General features: G+C 34.8%; 6 protein-coding genes across 9 annotated transcripts; 3 read left to right on the top strand and 3 right to left on the bottom strand.

Annotated features, from left to right (window-relative positions):
• Positions 1-371: 371 nt before the first annotated feature.
• Positions 372-3,813, top strand: BckdhA (Branched chain keto acid dehydrogenase E1 subunit alpha). Its single transcript, XM_011142787.3, has 7 exons — positions 372-673; positions 1,471-1,632; positions 1,741-1,936; positions 2,027-2,333; positions 2,425-2,628; positions 2,785-3,048; positions 3,133-3,813. Exons 1-7 carry the CDS (start codon positions 617-619, stop codon positions 3,212-3,214), a joined length of 1,272 nt encoding a protein of 423 aa, XP_011141089.1. The 5' UTR covers positions 372-616; the 3' UTR covers positions 3,215-3,813.
• On the bottom strand, positions 3,267-4,495 carry mRpL17 (mitochondrial ribosomal protein L17). Of its 2 annotated transcripts, none has more exons than XM_025298360.1 (3): positions 4,223-4,495; positions 3,536-3,746; positions 3,267-3,387 (listed from the first exon to the last, which is right to left on the bottom strand). In XM_025298360.1, the coding sequence occupies exons 1-3, from the start codon at positions 4,418-4,420 to the stop codon at positions 3,332-3,334; spliced, it is 465 nt and encodes a 154-aa protein (XP_025154145.1). In that variant the 5' UTR covers positions 4,421-4,495; the 3' UTR covers positions 3,267-3,331. The 2 variants fall into 2 exon arrangements, with proteins under 2 accessions (XP_025154145.1, XP_011141088.1); XM_011142786.3 differs by having other exon boundaries at positions 3,279-3,462; positions 4,223-4,488.
• Positions 4,496-5,065: 570 nt separating this feature from the next.
• On the bottom strand, positions 5,066-6,902 carry mge (translocase of outer mitochondrial membrane 22 homolog mge). The gene is made up of 3 exons (XM_011142788.3): positions 6,628-6,902; positions 6,038-6,143; positions 5,066-5,929 (listed from the first exon to the last, which is right to left on the bottom strand). The coding sequence occupies exons 1-3, from the start codon at positions 6,739-6,741 to the stop codon at positions 5,724-5,726; spliced, it is 426 nt and encodes a 141-aa protein (XP_011141090.1). The 5' UTR covers positions 6,742-6,902; the 3' UTR covers positions 5,066-5,723.
• Positions 6,903-7,707: 805 nt separating this feature from the next.
• On the top strand, positions 7,708-15,543 carry fliI (FLII actin remodeling protein). Its single transcript, XM_011142789.3, has 22 exons — positions 7,708-8,248; positions 8,511-8,621; positions 9,148-9,386; positions 9,474-9,635; positions 9,720-9,940; positions 10,028-10,244; positions 10,376-10,617; positions 10,705-10,793; positions 10,890-10,960; positions 11,053-11,299; positions 11,434-11,619; positions 11,748-12,062; positions 12,238-12,410; positions 12,514-12,640; positions 12,890-13,012; positions 13,116-13,319; positions 13,406-13,527; positions 13,724-13,978; positions 14,054-14,180; positions 14,300-14,482; positions 14,571-14,684; positions 14,872-15,543. Exons 1-22 carry the CDS (start codon positions 8,186-8,188, stop codon positions 15,004-15,006), a joined length of 3,726 nt encoding a protein of 1,241 aa, XP_011141091.1. The 5' UTR covers positions 7,708-8,185; the 3' UTR covers positions 15,007-15,543.
• A 2,511-nt stretch (positions 15,544-18,054) lies between these two features.
• On the bottom strand, positions 18,055-21,846 carry EMRE (Essential MCU regulator). The gene is made up of 3 exons (XM_019841898.2): positions 21,722-21,846; positions 18,516-18,949; positions 18,055-18,223 (listed from the first exon to the last, which is right to left on the bottom strand). The coding sequence occupies exon 2, from the start codon at positions 18,862-18,864 to the stop codon at positions 18,592-18,594; it is 273 nt and encodes a 90-aa protein (XP_019697457.1). The 5' UTR covers positions 18,865-18,949; positions 21,722-21,846; the 3' UTR covers positions 18,055-18,223; positions 18,516-18,591.
• On the top strand, positions 19,966-21,981 carry Dph5 (diphthine methyl ester synthase). 3 transcript variants are annotated; one of them, XM_011142791.3, is made up of 4 exons: positions 19,966-20,245; positions 20,393-20,566; positions 20,797-21,061; positions 21,715-21,981. In XM_011142791.3, exons 1-4 carry the CDS (start codon positions 20,111-20,113, stop codon positions 21,927-21,929), a joined length of 789 nt encoding a protein of 262 aa, XP_011141093.1. In that variant the 5' UTR covers positions 19,966-20,110; the 3' UTR covers positions 21,930-21,981. The 3 variants fall into 3 exon arrangements, with proteins under 3 accessions (XP_011141093.1, XP_011141094.1, XP_011141092.1); XM_011142792.3 differs by having other exon boundaries at positions 19,969-20,245; positions 20,424-20,566; positions 20,740-21,061; XM_011142790.3 differs by having other exon boundaries at positions 19,969-20,245; positions 20,740-21,061.
• Positions 21,982-22,135: the final 154 nt, after the last annotated feature.

The following is a 22,135-nucleotide window of genomic DNA, read 5'->3' as shown; positions in this document are numbered from 1 at the left end:
GATTATTTGTATATAATAATTATAAGATATAACGTGTATAAACGTAAGTCATAAAAATAGACAGAGAAGAATATAAGCTATTACTATTAAAATAAATATTAATTTAAATTCAATTATTATTAAATTACTTTCTATAATAAACATGATACTTTTCATTCTGGTAGTATTTTGGGTAAATCGATATTTAAATTGAGACTTCATAATTCAATAGTTTAATTGTAATCATAAAAACTATCGTCGTAGTTATTATCTATGTTAATTCAACATAATTTACCATCTATGTTAATTCAACATAATTTACCGATAGGAGGTTATTGAACAGGTTAATGAAGTTTTTTTCTTCAAAGAATAAACTTCTTGTTTCACTGAAGATAAGAAATCTTAACTAGTTTAACTAAGCAGAATTGCCTACAGAATTCGCTGATGGTTGTGACGTACACTTGACGTATATACACTTATATGTATCACACTTGTTGCCTTCTATTCATATATGTTGAATAATGAAGTAGAATCGAACATGTAAATCAATTGCGAGCATTTATAAGTGTCGAAAGTGTAAGAAATTCTGCGTGAATCTTTTTAGTGTATTAATGCCCGTTGTTTATTACGATACAAAATGATCACGAAAAGCTTATTCAGAAGCATTCCACGTTTTCGACATGTTTTATTACAGGTATCAACATGGAACATTTGATAAGTTACCTAACATTTGTTGTAATAATATATATATATCTATTGTAATTATTGTTCATATTTCTATAATAATTACTTTGTGTAATATATGTTGATGTCATGCATCTACATTGTACATTTTTGATTTTGATTTTCTTGTTGCACATATTGAATTAAATACATACATGCACATATATACACTATTAGATGATTAAATGGGCTATTACAAAGAGTTTGTAGGTGTATTTTCTAAATTAATAAAAAAATATTTGTAAATAAAATAAATCTGTATAAAGTCTTCGTTTCTAAGGCCCAGTTCCACAACTTGCTTTAAATGTAGTTTAAAGCTAAACCGATGATTAAAAGCAATAATATATATGCATATACTTCGCATTTAACTATCAGTTTAGCTTTAAACTCCATTTAAAGCAAATTGTGGAACTGGGCCTAAGATATTTAATATTTAACAAGAAAAGCATGAATTTGCAACAGATGTTAAAAATGATTGCTAAACAATTTCTTAATTAGAGAAAAGATCTTATAGAAAATTCTTTTTTCAAAACTGATTATCTCTCTCCTCTCTCTCTCTCTCTCTCTTTCTCTCTCTCTCTCTCTCTCTCTCTCTCTTTCCTTTTTATTTTCTTAATCATATAATTTATAGATATTTATATTATAGATTATAGATATGTTTACAATTGCCTGTAACATTGTCTCTTTAATATATCATATATGCTTTTAATTTTAATATTTGATATTTAATTTTAATTTTTCTTGTCTAATATTATATTATTCTTTTAGATAAAGCAATATAGTAGTACAAAACACACATCTGAACCACAATTCATTGGAGTCTACAGTAGTTTCACAAACAAAATACAATTTGTTAATAAAGAAAGCTATGAGCCTATTCCTATATATAGGATTTTGGAACATCCGCAGAAAACTAAATTACCTGAAAAGGTTCAGTTCTCAAAGTTTAGTTATATATATAATTTAATTATTCATCAAAATCAAATACTATATAATAAAGAATATAGATAACTAATTATTTTTGTTTTTGCATTAAAGTTAGAAGATGCATTATTGCTAAAAATATATCACAACATGGTAACAATAAGTGTGATGGATAAAATTCTGTACGAGTCACAAAGGCAAGGTCGCATTTCTTTTTATATGACAAATACTGGTGAAGAAGCTGTACAGATTGGTTCTGCTGCTGCTTTAACCCTGGATGATCTGATTTATGCACAGTATCGGGAAGCTGGTACGAAAATGTTTACTTTAGTGTTACACATTCTATTATCGTACACTTCTGAGAAGAGAGAAGCAATTGCCATAATAATAATTGTAATAGGCGTCTTGCTGCACCGAGGGTATCCCTTGTTAAAATTCATGAATCAATGTTATGGAAACTGCGAGGACGATGGCAAAGGCAGACAAATGCCAGTACACTATGGCTCAAAGGAATGTAACTTTATGACTATATCGTCCCCATTGACAACTCAATTGCCACAAGCTGCAGGGGCTGCTTATGCTTTTAAATTGACCAAGAAAAAGGCGTGTGTGGCTTGTTACTTTGGTGACGGTGCAGCGAGCGAAGGTGATGCCCATGCAGCGTTCAATTTTGCAGCCACTCTATCGAGTCCTATCATTTTCCTCTGGTAATTTCAATGACGTCTCTCTATTCTCATCCTCTAATATATATAAAATATAAAAATATACATATAATAAATAAAAAAATATGGTAACCAGCCGTAACAACGGATATGCCATCTCCACATCAGTCGAAGAGCAATTTAAAAGTGATGGCATCGCGGCTAAAGGTCCGGCCTATGGAATTAATACTATCAGAGTGGACGGTAACGATGTGCTGGCTGTATATTTTGCTATGAGAACTGCCAGAAATTTCTGTATAGAGCATAAAAAACCAGTTTTAATAGAAGCCATGACTTACAGGTGATTACAAATATCTTTCTTTCAGTCATTTCAAAATCATTGTTTTTATGCATATCTTACAATCACTTTCCTTGCTTGCCGAAATATTGGCTATTCAATGATACATTGTCATGTGATTAACGCAAATTGCGCAATGAGGGAAAAATGTTTTTTTAGACTTGGACATCATAGTACATCCGACGACTCTACCGCGTATCGTTCAGCCGACGAAATTGCCAAATGGAATACTCATACGCCCCTGTTCAAGTTCCGTGCGTATTTAGAATCACTTGGACTGTGGTCTCAAAAGAAAGATGAAGAGTTAATTAATTCCACGAAGAAGGAGGTGCTTCGTGTTTTCGCGGAGGCGGAAAAGAAATTGAAGCCACATTGGAAAGAATTATTTACAGATGTTTACAAGGAAGTTCCTAATCATATCAGGTATATTTAGTATATACAATTGTATCAGTTAATATTGGTTATCAGCAGTTGTCTCTTAACTTCTGTATACTTTATATTTCTTAGGAATCAAATGAATTTAATGGAAAAGCACCTGGAAGAATTCAAGGAACACTATCCATTAAGTTCCTTCGTACACTCAAAATAAAGGGAAAATTATGAAGAGAAGTATAAGAATTTTGTACTTTTATTTTAATAATGTTTGTTTTGATCTAAGGTACTGTATACAAGTGTGTTACTTAAAGCCTCCTCTTGTATTCAACTCTTATTTTATATTTTCTGCAACTTCTTGATATTTCTCCATTCGATATTCCTTCTTTGCTGCATTAAGAAGTAAATTGTGAAGTAAATTTCGTTCGTGTGGATTATATTGTTCTAAGCTTGGATATATGTTACCTAAAGTATAATAATCATAAGCATAAGTGGAGACGAATTTTTGTACAATTTGTTAAAAGGTTTCTTTACTCACCTTTAAATTCTAAAACTGCTCTTTCATACGGACTGCCAGGATAATTCTTTGGTGCTTTATGAAGTTTTGTAAATGAAATTGTATAGTCTTGATATCTTGGTACAAGAACTTTAAACAATTTGTGCACCAATTGTTTCTCAGCTATCCAGAAATTGGCCATATCCATTGTTTCTTTATGTGTAGGCCCATTGCGTATTGCCTCATGTATCAACTACAAAATGTTATGAATCTTTGTTATGAATCTTTATATCCAGCAAAATATAAATTATGAAATATCATCCTTATTGTTTTTAACTTCATACATTAGTAAGATATTAGTCAACCTTATACATAAACCATTGGATAAGTTAAATGAACGAAGAAAGTTAAACTTTATATTCAATTTGTACAATGTTTCTTTAATATGTAGTATGCAATGTAGTATTTGAAACTTCTATATGATATTCAAATTAGAAAGTCCTATCTTGTGCAATTTTATAATCAGTTTATTAGGGACTGATCAAAATATTTAGGACAGTGATAAATAGATGGTACAACATAAATTGTATAGTATAATTGTATAGTATAACCAAACACAAATCACAATATTTGTTCGAGAATTGCATATATATATTTTTTTTAATTTGTTGAAAAATATTACGTCATAATAATAGGATTACTGTAAATAATAATGTACAATGTACATACCTGTTCTACATAACCTCTGGTTTCGTCAGCCCTGTTGTAATTCAACTCGATTCGCTCGTACTTAATTAACGCTGTTAATGTTTTTTGAATTTTGCGAAGCCGTCCCTCCGGACCGTCAATATTTCTCATCCGTCGTGGATTCGGTTTGACATTGAATCTCAATTTGTTCACTAATTTTTCAACGTTAGCTTGGTTCATCTTTGCAATATAACCTTACCAAAATACCTCTTACAATACAACGACGCATGTGTGAGAATGTGCTGTTCAATTATATTTCACATATGTGCACAGTTGTTTATAATACATTATGCACATAAAATGTGAAATGACTTATTTATATATAATATATATTTTATTCGGTATAATTTTCTAGAGAAAATAAAATATAGATTTTAAGTATTTCTCTCCACAAAATAATTACACAATTACCTGGGAAAATAATTGTATGATATTGTAACATGTGAATATATATGTTTATATAACAATAAATGAATTTTATAAGAAATATATATTGTACAAGACAACATGTAAGAATTATATATCACTAAATATAATTGTTTATATGGAAAAGAACATTAAATAAAAAAAGTCATTCAATTAAACATCAAATCACGTTGCTACAAACATAATTGTTTATTTCAATTATATTTATATAACAGCATTTTTCATTTTAAACACATAATTATGTATGATCATATATGGACAAAATTTATGTAAAATCATTTTTCTTTGGTGCAAATAGGAATGAGCTACACAAAAAAGACAATGATATTCAAACTAAAGAATGAGTTATGTAGAAGGTTGACATTGTGTTGGCATACTTAGCCAATAATATATCAGATATTAGTGTTGTATCTTTTATTCCTTCACTCGAAATTACAACTGACAAGATGTATTAAAGAAGATAATAACATACGCGATGTAATAACACTACGCGCAACAGATTGTGTATTATCTACTATAAATAATAGTATATTGCAAGTTCTCGCACCGCTGTCTATGCACAGCAAACAAGTCTGGTATTTTGTTTTTTGGTCAACTAAATGCTACCTCTGCTTCCACACGACATATCTTATGCATTGGTAGAACAATAAAATGCCGTACGATATCATAGTGTATGGTTCTCAGTAAAAATTAGTAAAAGAGAACGACTGTACATGTGAATACGTACATATGTATGTTATGTTGTATGTGTACATATAACAGAATAGACTAGACTGATAAATGTTGCAATTTGTTACATTTAACAAACTATTATATCAGAAATCTGATCTTATAGGGATTATTCCAGTTAGGCAAGTTGTACATACTTGATTTATGCAAGTAATTTCATAAAAATTTTTTAATATATTTGAGACTTGTGTAAAATTTGGTGAGGTATGAACAGTCATGCCTATAAATGGGTCGAGTCAGACTCAATTTCAAAGAACATTTAGATATTTCTATATATATCTTGTAGCTGTATATGTATGTGTAAGTGTACATGGGGATATGCAACAATTTATCGTTGAACAGGTGGTGCCATTGGAAGACTGGAGGCATTGGTGCCAGATAAAGCTGTATTAGGGCCTAAGAGAACTTGCTTCTGTTGCGTGCGTTGCATGTCTTCCATTTGAGCACGTTCTACCTCAAAGATGACCGGTGCAAAGAGAATGGTGGATGAGCTAAAAATCACCCATGTAGCTGAACAGGAAAATGCATATAAACCTGAAAAATATATTTACATATTTTTTTACCATCCATTCCTGTTTTTGTATATTTTTGTAATTTTCCTATTTTACAAAAAATATTTTATGAGGTGATGAAAATGATTACCTTTGACACATTGGCACAGACAAGTCCCAAAGTTATATCCAAATTTGCGTACAGGCTCAGGGAACATTTCTGTGAGCCCCAATAATCTCTCTGATAAGCTCTCATCCTAAGAATAAAGAATGTGTTCTCAATAGATCAAATAGTGAAATATTATTTCCATATTAATATTAAAGAATTATTTTATATGATACGGTATATCAATAGGACCTTTTTTTCTTTGTTGAATGATTACGGTACTAGAACTTGATATCTCTTACTTTAAATGTTAGGTTATTTATTTGTTTTATTGTAAAGGCAAAAGTACAAGCTAATTCAACTGATAAGAACAGATCTATCACGTTGGACATACTCCAATGAGAAAGAACAGATGAATGAAAGAGTCATGGAATAGAAACATGTGAGCCTGGACGTTCTGTAGCGCTTCGCCCATTCTGTTCTTCCAAAATGATCTTGCATTTCATAAAAGTTCAAATGCTCGGAGCATGAAAACCATGTCTGATGAGACTTCGATGTCCAACGATTATCGTTTAAGTGATCGTTCGGCGCTTTCCTGACCACAAGTCACGGATAAAGAGTCATATTGTCAATACCTCCTCGTCATCTTCGTCGCCTTCCTCGGGAAGGAGCGACTTCACCTCGGGAGAGCATGTGTCACTGCTGCCCATGCCGCTGTCGACCTGGTCCAACTCCTCAACTGAAGCCATATACACGTGAGTGAGAATCGCGTGGTGCGCTGGCTGTGTTTTTTTAAGAATATGTATAGCCGGAGAGATCCCGGTCGTGCGTAACGTCGAGCAGTACGTTCAGAACACGGCAATGTTTAACTCTTTATCTTTCTCCCCCACCCGTTCTCTCTCCATCCCTCTCTTCTCTAGCTCTTTTCCACGCAATGTATTTCTCTCGCACTCTCTCTCTCTCTCTCTCTCTCTCTCTCTCTCTCTCTCTCTCTCTTTCTCCCTATTTGCAGTTAATCCGCCTGGTAATAGAAGCATGCCTCGGCCGATAACGTGCTGGTACAACGTGACTCAAGTTTTAGGCGCGCGATATAAAACTGAACGAGCGATACGACTCGTACCTGAGTACTGACAAAAGATCAGCCTGAGCGCTTTGAGGAATACAAGGATCTCGAGATTTGTACTCACTGAGTACCAGCGTACGTAACGTGTGACACTGTGAAACGGGGTAGAAATATACAAATTGTAAAAATTGCGAATAACAGGCGCGATTGCAGGGATGACTTACGATGAGGAAAGATGCTCAACATTGACAATAGCCGATAAATCGATGAATATATCAATCGTTTTCTTATCAAGTAGTGATAATCAATTAGCTCAGGATTTCTGTTCGCTTCATGTAAATATGGCGGCCGATTTCGGAAATTAAACCGTCGTGTTTATGAGTCGAGCGCTTGTAAAAATGTCAATTTTCTTGCCGGATGTCAAAGAGTTATGGCAACGTTCCGGGAAACAACTAAATGATCGATCTTTAAAACGCGGACGTCATTGGCGCATCTATAATCGATGCACATCGATCATGCATCTTTTTTGCTGCTGCACCTCCTGAAATGGCTTTGCAATGTTGTAAAATTCGTAAATTTAATTGATGCATGCTTTTGGATTTAATCAATTCAAGAGCATACACCAATTAAATTCGTGAATTTTACAATAGTAATATAAAGCTTTTTTTGCTGATTTTGCGCATCCAATCCTGAATGCAGCGCATATTCGTCGTTGCAATGGAAACACTTCACAGAAGACCGTTGTAAACACGACCGTCGTCACGCAACATGGTCGCGCCCTCGTTACTATTCGTGCGATCCGGCGGCCGTTGTTCCGAGTCATTCCGTCATCCGTGATGGTTGGTCATTCGTTGTCCAAGTGGACGAGCGAGGAAGTGCGTCGGGTGAAGTGAAGCACGTGTCTGGCCACTGTCGTCGTGCTCGGTGTAGCCTGAAAGGTCCGCGCGTTGCGACGATCCGTCCGTCGATGGATGCGACGCACCGTGTCTACGATATATCACTTGGCGCAACTGGTACCTTATATCCTGTGTTAGCACTTCGTGCATCGGCCGCCGACGACGACGACGACGACGACGTCGCCGCCGCCGCCGCCGCCGCCGCCGCTGCCGTCGCCGCTGCCGTCGAGTACAATGGCGAACACCGGGGTTTTACCGTTCGTGCGAGGTGTGGACTTCAGCAGCAACGACTTCGGCGTGAGTAGCGGGGGATACCCGGGGAGTATCCGGGGATTCAACGAGGTTAATCTTAGGAATATCGCGAAATCTCTGGTTATTTGTAATTTTCATTGTAAGGCATACAAACATCGTTCATTGTTTGTGGAGTACATCTGTAATTTTCACCTGTCAGGTGACACTTGACAGTTTGGTTATATGATAACATCTAAGGATGTTCGCAATATTAGGCTAATATTAGCTAATTGTGAAGTTGTAACTAAGGTGGTTTTCTAATTTTTAGGATGGCAAATTTCCTGAATCTGTGCGTCTTATGACTGGGATACAATGGTTGAAGTTGGACAAAACAAATTTGGCTGAGATTCCGGAAGAGATGGGCAAGTTGTTGAAACTGGTAAAACATTATTTGGTATTATATAATATAAATATTATTCTGAATTCTTATTACAATATTTATTTTTTGTGTCAAAAGATTGTCTGATCTGTTTCTTGGATTTCAGTGACCTTGAAATATGTTGAATAAAGTTTACTAGATCTTGAAAAATATATCCTTGATATAAAATTAAAGATTATTTATTATTATGTACTCATATTAAACAAATTATTGATAAACATTTGAAAGACAACAGTTAACAATAGTATTATAAGATACGTTAAAAAATATATGTACACACATGAGATGTTACTTTGAAATTTTATGTTGAATTATATTTAGAACAAGTTATTTTTTACTACTGTCACTCTAAACATTGTACATTATTCTTTGTTTATATTTTTTCAACATACTTCAAGTTTATTGAAACCAGTAAGATCGGCTCTCTTATATGTGTAATCACTTCATATCTAAGAATATATATTTAACTTGGTAGTTATTGGAAAGTATTTAATAACATCTAATAATATAATAAATTATCCATCAGGAACACCTCTCACTTGTAAAAAATAAACTGGAACGGTTGTATGGTGAATTAACAGAATTGGGATGTCTCAGAACATTAAACATCAGGCATAATAACATTAAGTCCAGTGGTATTCCAGCAGAATTATTTCATTTGGAGGAATTGACAACCTTAGATTTAAGTCACAACAATTTGAAGGAGGTACCTGAAGGCCTAGAGAGAGCACGTTCCTTGCTCAACCTTAACTTAAGTCATAATCAGTCTGTATCATCAATGAAGCGCAGATTATAATTGTTTACAACTTTAAGATGTTGAAAGAAGCTCTAATGTTATTTTCATTGTTTTAGCATTGAGACGATACCAAATACGTTGTTTATCCATCTAACAGACTTATTGTTCTTGGATCTTAGTCACAATAAGTTGGAAACTGTGCCACCACAAACTCGGCGTTTAGCCAACTTGCAGACTTTGAATTTGAATCATAATCCTTTAGGCCATTTTCAGTTAAGGTGAGAGAGATGTTCATTAAATATTAATTTTTCTTCCAGTGCGATCATTCCTTGAGATTGTAATATTTTTTCGAATTATTCCAGACAATTGCCATCGTTGATGAGTTTAACTACGCTGCAAATGCGAGACACACAACGGACGTTGAATAATATACCTTCTAGTCTAGAAACTTTAACCAATTTACAGGAACTCGACTTATCGCAGAATAATTTACCCCGAGTCCCTGACGCGCTTTATTCTTTATCGAATTTACGTCGTTTAAACCTCAGCAACAATCAGATAACAGAATTATCGATTGCAATCGGTAAATATATAGTTACAAATTTATCTCATCTGTATGTGTGAGTAGAATAATAACGGAATAATAACGGAACAACAATATCTTTTCTAGAAATGTGGACAAAATTGGAGACTCTGAATGTGTCTCGAAATAAATTGAGTGCAATACCAGCTTCTCTGTGCAAGATCTCTACTTTAAGAAGATTATATTTAAATGATAATGAATTAGATTTTGAGGGCATACCTTCTGGGATCGGAAAGTTATCGTCGCTGCAGGTATTCTCCGCTGCCAATAATCAATTAGAAATGATACCAGAAGGGCTGTGCAGGTGATGATCTTTTTTCTTGTCTTTTTTTTTCTTTATCTTTTTCACTTTGTTATGTGATACATCGAATATAAATCTTCCTTCTCAATGTAACACAATGAAGACATAAATATTTATGTTCTTTATGTTTTCAGATGTGGTGCATTAAAACAATTAATATTGACGTCGAATCGGTTGATCACTGTTCCCGACGCCATTCATCTGCTCACGGACTTGGAGCAGTTGGACTTGAGGGACAATCCGAATCTAGTTATGCCACCGAAACCGTTAGAAGCGCAAAGAGGATCGGGCATCGAATTTTATAATATTGACTTCTCATTACAGCATCAGCTTCGTCTCGCCGGTGCCAACGTGCCAGTTCCGGTTCAAGCTGCCAGTACGTGCACAAACATGATCCCATTAGTAAATCAGAACGAAGGTACTTTGGAACAGTTTATCTAAACACATTTTTCCTCGATTATAGATAGCAAGGATCCGATCGCGCGTAAAATGCGACTTCGAAGAAGGCGAGATCAAGAGGAGGCTGATCAAGATCAAGCTAAGATCCTCAAGGTATACTATCATATTCTCGAGTTGTATCACAGTGAATCACATGGTAATATTCCTACAGAAAATAAAAGACTTGTAATTATGATTGCTTGTGATTAGGGGATGAAGGACATAGCAAAAGAGAAGAACAAAGATAAGGAGTGCGAGGAATCGAAAGCGGAATCGTTGAAGTGAGTAGCGCCATGCATATTCTTGGATTTCAGTGCTGCGAATACGCGCAAGAGCTTGTCACCGCGAGACTAATCGGCGCTTAATGTTTCAGGCCCAAGCGATGGGATGAAGCCTTGGAGAAGCCGCCGCTGGATTATTCAGAGTTCTTCGATGAAGATGCCGGTCAGATACCCGGTCTGTCGATCTGGGAGATCGAGAATTTCCTGCCGAACGAGATCGAGGAAGTGGCACACGGTAAATTTTACGAGGGCGACTGTTACATCATCCTTAAAACTGGGATAGATGAGGGTGGATCGTTGACCTGGGCGATCTATTTCTGGATTGGAGAAAAAGCGACTGTACGTATATTTTTAAACTGACATAATAGAGAAAGACATACGAGGATTGCTTCCACGACTGTTTTTCCGTGACTCCGATTGTACGTCTATTACAAAATAGGCCTGCTGATTTACTTCTAAACTTACGCCTGCAGTTGGACAAAAGAGCGTGCGCGGCGATCCATGCCGTGAATCTGAGGAACTATTTAGGTGCGCAATGCCGGACGATCAGAGAGGAGCAGGGAGACGAGTCGGACGAATTTCTGATGCTGTTCGATTCGGGTATCACATACATTGAAGGCGGTCGCACATCGTCCGGTTTTTATACAGTGGAGGATACGGTGAGCGTTTGGCTATTTTCTAACGATCTATATACAAGCCCTCTACACTCTTTATTTCAATTGTTAATAGATTCTTTTCAAAATATATTATTTTTATTTATTTTGCATTCACGTGCTTTCTTTTTCAGCCGGCGATTACTCGTTTATACAGAGTACACGCAGCGGGAGCTTCGATACATCTGGAGCCGGTTCCAATCTCCATCGAGTCTCTGGATCCCGGTTATGTGTTCGTCCTTGATACGGGGAATAAGATATTCATGTGGTACGGGAAAAAAGCGAAGAGCACGCTGAAATCAAAGGCGCGATTGATGGCGGAAAAAATTAACAAAAACGAACGGAAGAATAAAGCCGAGATTATAACGGAGGTCATGAATACGGAGTCCGAAGATTTCTTGTTGCACTTTGGTCTGGAAGAAGACGAACAAAAGGATCGGCATATTGTTGTAAGCATAGTTGAAACAAAATTATATATAGAGTATTGCATTAAAGCACGTAATATCCATTAAGCTGAAAAAAAGTATATTTTTATAAATTATATTAAATTTTTTTATATTATATATTTTTATAAAATTGCTCGATTTTATTACGATAATTTTAATCGTATCATCTTTGTGGTAGGAACATGTGGATCCAAATTTTGTGCCTCTTGTGCCCAGATTGTATCAAGTTCAACTCGGAATGGGCTATCTGGAACTACCACAGGTCGAAGTTCCTCACAGCAAATTAACGAATACTTTGCTAAACAATCGCAATGTATATATATTAGATTGCTATTTAGATGTATATGTTTGGTAAGTATAGGAAAAATGTTTAAGATCCTATTCATTTACTGATTATGATTGTCAAAAGAATGAAGGGTTTGATCACAAAGACGTTAATTACATATGATTATAGGTTTGGAAAAAAGTCAACGAGATTGGTGCGCGCCGCTGCTGTGAAGCTGTCTCAAGAGTTGTTCAACATGATAGAAAGGCCGGAATATGCAATGATAACAAGATTGCAAGAAGGCACAGAGTCTCAAGTACATATCTATATTAGATGACTTGTATTGTTAAACTTAATATTTCATACGATGTAAAGAAAGTCTAAGACTTCCTTGGACTTACGGTTTTTGTAGATGTATTTTCAATGTTTCGTGAACATATCAGTTCGCTTCATCAAGAAGACAATCGAATTAGACGAGAATGTTTACAGAATGTTGAAAATAAATCCACAACCTATTAAATCTATTCGGTTGAAATGTAATTGATCATTCATTCTCAATACATAGATCTTCAAGTCTAAATTTACTGGATGGGACGAAGTGATCGCCGTAGATTTTACTAGAACGGCTGAGTCGGTCGCTAAAACTGGGGCAGACCTGACTAAATGGGCCAAGCAACAGGAAGCGAAGGTACGTGTCGACACGTCTCGTACGAAGATCCTCACTTTGTCATTCTGTGTGTATCAATTCTTCTATAAATTTTTATTAATTTTCTATCATTTACCGTAATCAGGCTGACCTGGCCGCTTTATTTATGCCACGGCAACCGTTGATGTCAGCTTCCGAGGCGCATCAGCTCATGACAGAGTGGAACGATGATTTGGAGGGAATGGAAGCGTTGGTGTTGGAAGGAAAGAAATTTGTGCGGCTGCCGGAAGAGGAATTGGGACATTTTTACAGCGCGGATTGCTATGTGTTCTTATGCCGATATTGGATGGTATGTAACAACGCATTCGGCTCTATCGACGAGAAAATCTAAACGTTAAATTTGCGATTAACGGTTGTGTGTTTTCATTGTACCAGCCGTTAGACATAGCGGAGAACGAAGACGGCGACGAGCAATACGAGGACGATTATCAATGTACAGTTTACTTTTGGCAAGGTAGAGACGCAGGAAATATGGGATGGCTGACTTTCACATTCAGGTACGGATATATTACGGCATAAGTTTATATATCTACGATTATTTAAAAATCCGGCACGTATGTTACGCTATTGAACAATTTTATTCTTCTGTTGCTTTAAATTATCATCGCAGCCAGCATCTGACTTTTATTAGCTTATTTTTCCCGTTTATTTTCTTTCGTTTGAGCCAGATCATGTTTGTATTTTTGTTTTCAGTTTGCAGAAGAAATTCAAGTCGTTGTTCGGCGAAAATCTGGAAGTCGTGAGGACACATCAGCAACAGGAGAACTTGAAGTTCATGAGTTATTTCAAACGAAAATTCATTATTCACCAAGGCAAACGTAAACAGCCAAAGGTTGCAGGTAGCAACAAAGTGGAGTTTTATCATCTACGTAGTAACGGTAGTGCCTTATGTACTCGTCTTATTCAGATGCCGGTAGCGGATTCGACTTTATTGAATTCCGCTTTTTGGTGAGACGCTCAATGCCATAATACGGTTATATTTCATCTGTAATGTGCGATTAATCGTTTTCCTTCTTTCAACAGTTACCTCTTAAATGTGCCATTTAACAATGACGACGGTACCGGTATTGTGTACGCTTGGATTGGCTCGAAATCTGATCCCGAAGATGCGCGTTTAATTACAGAAGTTGCGGAAGAGATGTTCAATAACGTGAGTCGTGAATTTTTTTTTTTTAATTATACAATATTGGCGAGTAAAACGGTCTATTTTATATCTTTATGTACTAAGAGTTTTATCCATCTAAAAATGAATAATGGAATTTTACATAGCCATGGATAAGCTTGCAAGTGCTAAATGAAGGTGAGGAACCAGATAATTTCTTCTGGGTGGCACTCGGAGGAAAGAAGCCGTATGATACCGACGCGGAATACATGAATTACACGAGATTATTTAGGTGTTCCAATGAGAAGGGATACTTCACAATCAGCGAGAAATGCACCGATTTCTGCCAAGTACATAATTTAATATAAAAAAATATTCCAAATTCTCTGCTTTTCAATAAGAGACCGTACGAGTACCGTTAATATTTTTCTTTTGTAGGACGATTTGGCAGATGACGATATCATGATCCTTGATAATGGAGAACAAGTATTCCTCTGGTTAGGCACTCGTTGTTCTGAAGTAGAAATCAAATTGGCCTATAAATCGGCCCAAGTAAGTGCTACGAATTTTGTTTTCATGATTCTTACGAGAAAGCGTTGTATAAAATATTCTATAAAAGTAAATTAAATTTTTTCAAACTTATTTAGTTTATTTCAAAGCATATTCCATCACTAATTAGTCATCACAATTAATTTTAAAACAAGAATGGAATAACGGTGTTTTCTTTTCCTTCTTACAGGTGTATATTCAACACTTACGCGTGAAGCAACCCGAGAAACCTCGTAAGTTATTTTTGACTGCCAAAGGTAAAGAGTCCAGGAGATTCACGAAATGCTTTCACGGCTGGGGTTCGCACAAGAGGCCGCCACAGTAAAAACGAGTCAGTTTATCGCATATATACGCTTATTATCGTACGAGGTAGTTTTACATGTAGGCAAGACGAACGCAAACGCAACATTCTTTTACCGTAGATTTGAGACGTATCGCGACCTTGTCTCTCTTTGTTACTCGTACTTTACGTATCGAACGGAAGTCAATATATCGCAATAATTTCTACAGATCTTCGTACATTTTCGCAGCAAGCAAACAATCAATCAATCAATCAATCAATCAATCGTAGACATGCAGATATAGACTGAACACTCTTACATGACGGCTGAATGACATATTGAAAAATAAAATGCACATGGTTTCCCCCACTTCTGAGTATTTTGGCTCAGGCTTAACGCATCGTTTTATATATACTTTTATACCGTTACCGTAAAATTATCATGAATAACCGATACACATTTTTATTTGCATGGTAATTGTAATTCTGATCGAGAAAGATTAAGCAGTTGGAACAAGCGCATTTTAAATTATCCGATTTCGATTGATTATATGATTGGATCATTAAATATATTGTATATTCTTATACAGTAACTACGCAATATTGATCCTGCATCATTAATATCCGACTATGTAGAGGCATTTACCATGATGCCGACTTTTCTGTTCTTATAAGAAGCGTGCAGTTTATATATCTTCAAAGGTGATATTTATACCCGGATCTTGTATTTGAGATTATTTTAAGTTCGTCTTCAGCTGCTATAAGGATCGTTCTATTATTTACAAAGCACATTTGAAAATCCCTCTTTGATGACAATTTTAAATATAAGATCCGCCTAAATATCAGCTAACGAGTCTATAAACTGAAAAGGCGATAATTGTTCAATAAGTAACGGTACATTTAAATACAAGAACCCCTATATCTTCGTAATCGTTTGTTTGGTTTTGGCTTACTAAACAATTATTCACAGGGCACTCCCTTAAGAACTTGTTATTAAGTATTAACGCTTCTAAGTATTCGGATAATCTGGGCAATCTAAGTTATTTGGATCGGAATCGAGATCCGAATCCGGAAGAGAATATGGATCCGATCAAAAGTAATGTCAAGTCATTAAATCGGTGTTAAATATTGATCTATTGACTGTCAAATGTTCGAGAGGAATTCAAGTTGCGAATGTGCCTATTTGGCCGAACTCGCTGCGAACTTAAATTCAAATCACGAATTTGGCTCTTCGACTGTTCGGAATCTTGGAAAATCCGAATTTTTCACATTTATCCGCTATCCGGTTAATATTAGATGCGAATGAACCTTCAAGCTCTACTACGCATCAATCTGCTTGACATGCACTGTACTTATGTCGATTTTAGACAAGCTTGAACAAATGATGCGTTTTTCTACTGTATTTTAAAATTCGTACTGAAAGGGAGACTTGTTTGCTTGATTAATTATGACTGGTTTTCTGCGTACACAACGAGACTTATTTATTTATGCACACGTTTTTGTATTTATGAGAATTTTCATACCGACTAGACTGTGTACTTGTTTATACCTCTTGCATCTTTGTAAAGATTCTTCGAATAATATGTGATTGTATACATTTTTAAATTGTTCGATAAATTGTGATACAAATTTTTATCGTGAAATTGTAATATTAATGATAGTTTTCCTCTGAAAATATCGGAAATATCGGTTTTTCTATGAAGGATATAGATTTATTATTTGTATAGTTTTGAAAGAATTAAAATAGAATTCTCTTATGTTTACTAGATTCATTATACTTTAAACGTCAATTGTAAGATAAAAATATCAATGCCTGCATATGTACCTAATCCTGTACATTTTTGTCATTTTAGTCTTTAAACAAGAATAAACAAATTTGCAATATAGAAATAGAATAACAGTTTTTCTTACATTTCAAACTTTTAGTTAAATATCCAAACTTATTTTCATACATTCGTGATTTTTATAACATGAATAATCATTTTATTAGTGCAATGAGTGCAAGAAACTTATGAAACATTCTCTCATAGTGCTCTTAAACATCCAGGGATAGGTACATTTACCTTAAATGATTTATTAAAATTATATACGCTTGAAAATTGTGGATATTAATCGAAGACTGAAAAGAGATATATGTAATACTGTAATCACATATATGTACATCTGTTTTCATAATGTTGCCCCACTGTACAGATGCCATAATAAGCGTTTTTGTATTATTTATGTTGTATTTAACCCCTTGACTGTGGATGACGTGTATACACGCATCGAAGAAAAAAAATAGTAAAACTATTGTTTTTTGCATACAGGTGGGTATCTATATGTTTTTGGAGTCGCTGAATCCGAATTTGATGTCAAAATTTCGAAATTCAAAATGGCGGATCCAACATGGCGAGTCAAAATTATAAAAATAATCAGATTTTTATGAAAGTGGGTATCTATATATTTTTGGAGTCGCTGAATCCGCATTTGATGTCAAAAATTTCGAAATTCAAAATGGCGGAGGCAACATGGCGAGTCAAAATTATAAAAATAATAGAATTTTTATGAAAGTAGGTATTTATGTCTTTGGGGTTGCTGAATCCGAATTTGATATCAAAATTTCGAAATTCAAAATGGCGGATCCAACATGGCGAGTCAAAATTATAAAAATCATGAAATCTGATTTTCAAAATTTAGATCCGCAATTTTTAATTTAAAAATTTTGATATCAAATTCGGATTCAGCGATTCCAAGAACATATAGATACCCACTTTCATAAATATCCAATTATTTTCATAATTTTGACCCACCATATTGGATCCGCCATTTTGAATTTCGGAATTTTAATATCAAATTTGGATTCAGCGACCCCAAAAACCCTTATTATAAAAATATTATATAGAAAATTCGACATTTTTTCCAACACAAAAATGGCACGACTAGTACATTTCTGCCTCCACAGTCAAGGGGTTAACATGATCTAATTTATAAATATATGTATATATTTCTTTAAATATATTGAAATATATAATTATTTAAATATACTTAAAAATATACATATTTAACTTATAAATAAAAAGATTTTGTATAAGTTTTATCATGCGCTAACACTTCAATTGTATAAATATATATTTCTATGATAATATACACATAATTCTTCAGGCATCATAGTGTGTGTCTTAAATAATATATCTAAATTGTGCAAATGAAGAGCTATCTCTTCATTTATTATCTGACATCGTGCAATTACTATCTTGCATTTCTGACATCAAACTTGACTCTGAAAACAAGTCACAGAATAATAAGATTCTAATATATTAGAATCACTCACTATAATCATAATTTTGATATCGTGAACAAAAGATTTAGTAACATTTCAAGTACCAACAAACTAAAATTAATAATCAATTGAAATGTATTGTACAAACATAATGAATACATATTGCTTTCGCAATACTCAACATCCTGTTTCATATATATATATATATATATGTTTAAAAATTAAAAGGATAGATGGCAAAAGTTTCTCTATAGATTTATATAGTGAGAAAGAAGGGACTAAAAGATATTACCATTGATGTTAAGAACACCTATAACAGGACTGTGTGCTTTTAACAATTATAGATTGCTGCAGCCGTTTTATCATTGCTAATCGTCGTCGTCATCGTCATCAGAAGGTACGAAGAGATCGTTCTCCTCGAGGAAGTTTGCTACATTCTTGCTAATCGTGGCGCCAACGAGGAGGCCGAAGACGACACTGCTGATTACACCCAGAAGACTAAACGGCGTTCTCTTAGGTTCGGGCAATATTGCCCCGGATGGTGTGGTAATCGCTGAACGAAGGTACGACTTGGTTATGACATTCGTCTCCTTAAACGTAGTCACACCGCGAAGCAGAGACGTCATTCGATGCAACAGCATCCTTTTTACTTTTCACTTTGGCACTCTGCTATCGTGTTCGCCAATGACAGTGTACCTCTTTTCCGGGAATTGCTACCGGTCGGAGCTAATGACAAATATATGTATATATATATATATATAGATTCAACACATATACCTAACTCAGCATGCCACAGTTTTCGCGAAGGTAACCATTTTGCAGAGAAATGGTGCGACAAAAAGCACTAAATAGAATATCTCTCTCTTTTCTCCTAACACAGTGGTGTTAATCAATAATATATAAATTAAATAATTCGTTTCGAAAGAAGAATATATAAAGAAATATAAAAGTAAGTCCAAGGGCCGTATTCATAGTCGGATCTTATATTTAAGACCGTCTTGAGTTCACGTTCAGATATTCTGTAGCCAATGAAATGATCTATACAGCATCTGAAGATGAACTTAAGACGATCTTAAATATAAGACCGGACTATGAATACAGCCCTAAGTACCAGGAATGGATGCGTTCACGACACTCAACAGTTGCGCAACTGTGAATAATTCGTCAACGTTATTGGTCTGAATGTAAAGATCTAAAGCGTGGTCTACAATGGCCGTAAGTAGTAAGAAGAAAGTGTGAACAGTAAGAAATGGACCAACCACAGTTGACTATTTTTATCATAATCGACTGTGATTGGTTTATTTCTTACCGCTTATGCTTACTTCTTACTGCTTACTGCCATTGTAGACCACGCTTTACAGCCTTACTCTTATAGCTAATGTAGATGAGCCTTAAGCGTAAGCAGTAAGGCCCCTTGCACAATGCCAGGCAACAAGCCTATTATCGATTATTACAAGAATAATCTATTGTGATTAGTCTATTTTTATTCTTATTGCCTGTTGCCTGACATTGTGCAAGAGGCTTTAGCCGCTCTCATGTTCCTCTCTGCCACCAGCTTGTGATTTGAGTTTCAACTAAAAATCTGATTTTTAGCTAAGACTCAAACCATAATTTACTGGCCTTCATAAAAGAAGAAAATGACACCTTTCCTGACTTCCTACGACCACTGGAAGTATTTGAAACTCAAACTATATAAGATGGCAATACATTCGAATTTCCTAACTAAAAAATATCATCTAAGTTTCAGCTCTGTGTGACACGTAATCTGCGTCTGTGTTTTCTATAGAAAGCCCTTTAAATCTGTTATTCTAACGAATCAATAAACGAAATTCTACACTCTGTTTACAATATTGATAAGAATAAAAACGTTAATTTCGATTATAAATCATGTTTTATTTAATAGGATTAGGGCTGGGCGATGTGAAAGATATTACTGTCAAAGGACTCGAAATTATTAAGAAATGCAATCGCGTGTATTTGGAGTCTTACACCTCTATTTTGACAGTGCAGCAAGAAACTTTGGTTTGTATTGACTTTTGCAATGACATTCGCTATAAAAAAGGAAAATGAAACAATCTGATGTGTATCTGCATGTAACAAAGTATATAATTATATATATTTCATTTAAAATATAGTAGATATATACAATTATTGCAGTTTAATGTTTAGGAAGAGTTCTATGGGTGCCCGTTGATTGTAGCTGATCGCGAATTAGTAGAGAGCTGTGCAGATGAGATATTGCCAAAAGAAGATGAGGATGTAGCTTTCTTGGTGGTAGGAGATCCCTTTGGTGCTACCACACATACAGATTTAGTACTTCGTGCAAAGGAAAAGGATATACAGGTACAAAAAATAGGGGAATATTGGTGGATTATTTACTTAAAGAATATTATTCCTTTATAAATTACTTATAGTAATTTAACTTTATGAACTTTATGAATTTTATTACTTAAAATTTATTTGTATATATTTAATAGAGATGAAACTATATCCAAAAATAACGCATTTTTAATCAGGTAAAAGTTATACACAATTCGTCGATATTAACTGCAGTTGGATGTTGCGGCTTGCAGTTGTATTCGTATGGAGAGACTGTTTCAATTCCATATTGGACTGACACTTGGCAGCCTGATAGTTTCTATGAAAGGATAATTTCTAACAGACAGAGAGACTTGCACACATTATGTCTCTTAGATATCAAAGTTAAAGAGCCTACTTTGGAGAGTATTTTGAAAAAAAAGAAAGACTATATGCCTCCTAAATTTATGAGTGTCAACGAAGCGGCTAATCAATTGATAGAAGTACTCAATAATAAGATTCAGGATAGTCAGATTACAGGTTTGTGATTATACATATAATTTTACATTAACTCCTTGCCTTACAATTTAAGTTCTGATGGCGCATGCCATAAACAACAACAAGGTCGGTCACACGTCGAGCCATTTCACGGTTTGACTGAGCTCGAAGTTGTGCAAATCACACACGTCTTTTGATATGTAAATACATGTGTTTGGTACAACTAATTTTATTTTGCAAGATGTTTGATAAATAATTATGATCAATTGATCATTGAACAAGGAAGATTTATTATCTTGAAGTGAATAATAAATCAATAACATTTTTATTTCAATTTCTAGATAAACACATTATAAATTATTAACGTCTTGATAAAATTTACAAAAATTTAATAATCTTGAATCGTATGGTATCTTTCAAAGCATATTGGTATATATAATGCAACCTTACGTCTTTTGCACTCTCACGTTGTTTCGCTACGTTTTTTAAGAAAATTATTAAGTGTTTGTCGCGTGTAACCCGATCGACGTGTACCACGTCTCTGACACGATATTGTAGGCGAAGGGGTTAAAGAATCACATTATAGTAATGGTCAATGAAGTATGATTAACTGACATATTTAGTTATAATAATTAGTGGTATAATTATATTATTTTCATATGAAAGTGATATTTCACTTTTCTCATATTTGGCAGAACTTACGGATCAGTGTTTAGCAGTGGGCCTAGCTCGAGTGGGCTGTGAGGACCAGCGTATCGTCGTTTGTTCTCTGCAAGATATGACGAGTGTCGATCTGGGACCACCGTTGCATTGTCTCGTTGTGCCAGCTAAAAGAATGCATCCTCTAGAGATAGAATTTCTAAAGCAGTACGCACTGGACGAGAAGCGGTTCAAGGAAATGACGCAATAGAGTTTCATTTTTTACCCAGTGGAAGAATAAAGTTACTGATTTTAATTGTTAATCGTCGTATAAATATCCTTAGCAAAGTATCCATTTTGAACATCTCTAACATATACATAAATACACTATAAACCTCCGAGAACACTCGCGGATCGTATCATCAATCATTCGGTATCCCGGTCACACACCGGGTGGCAAATTTCAACCGAACCGCT

Source organism: Harpegnathos saltator, unplaced genomic scaffold, assembly GCF_003227715.2.
Source record: "Harpegnathos saltator strain DR-91 unplaced genomic scaffold, Hsal_v8.6 scaffold215, whole genome shotgun sequence".
NCBI lineage: Eukaryota > Metazoa > Arthropoda > Insecta > Hymenoptera > Formicidae > Harpegnathos > Harpegnathos saltator.
The sequence above is the reverse complement of the archived record's forward strand: the minus strand, read 5'-3'. Positions and strand labels throughout refer to the sequence as shown.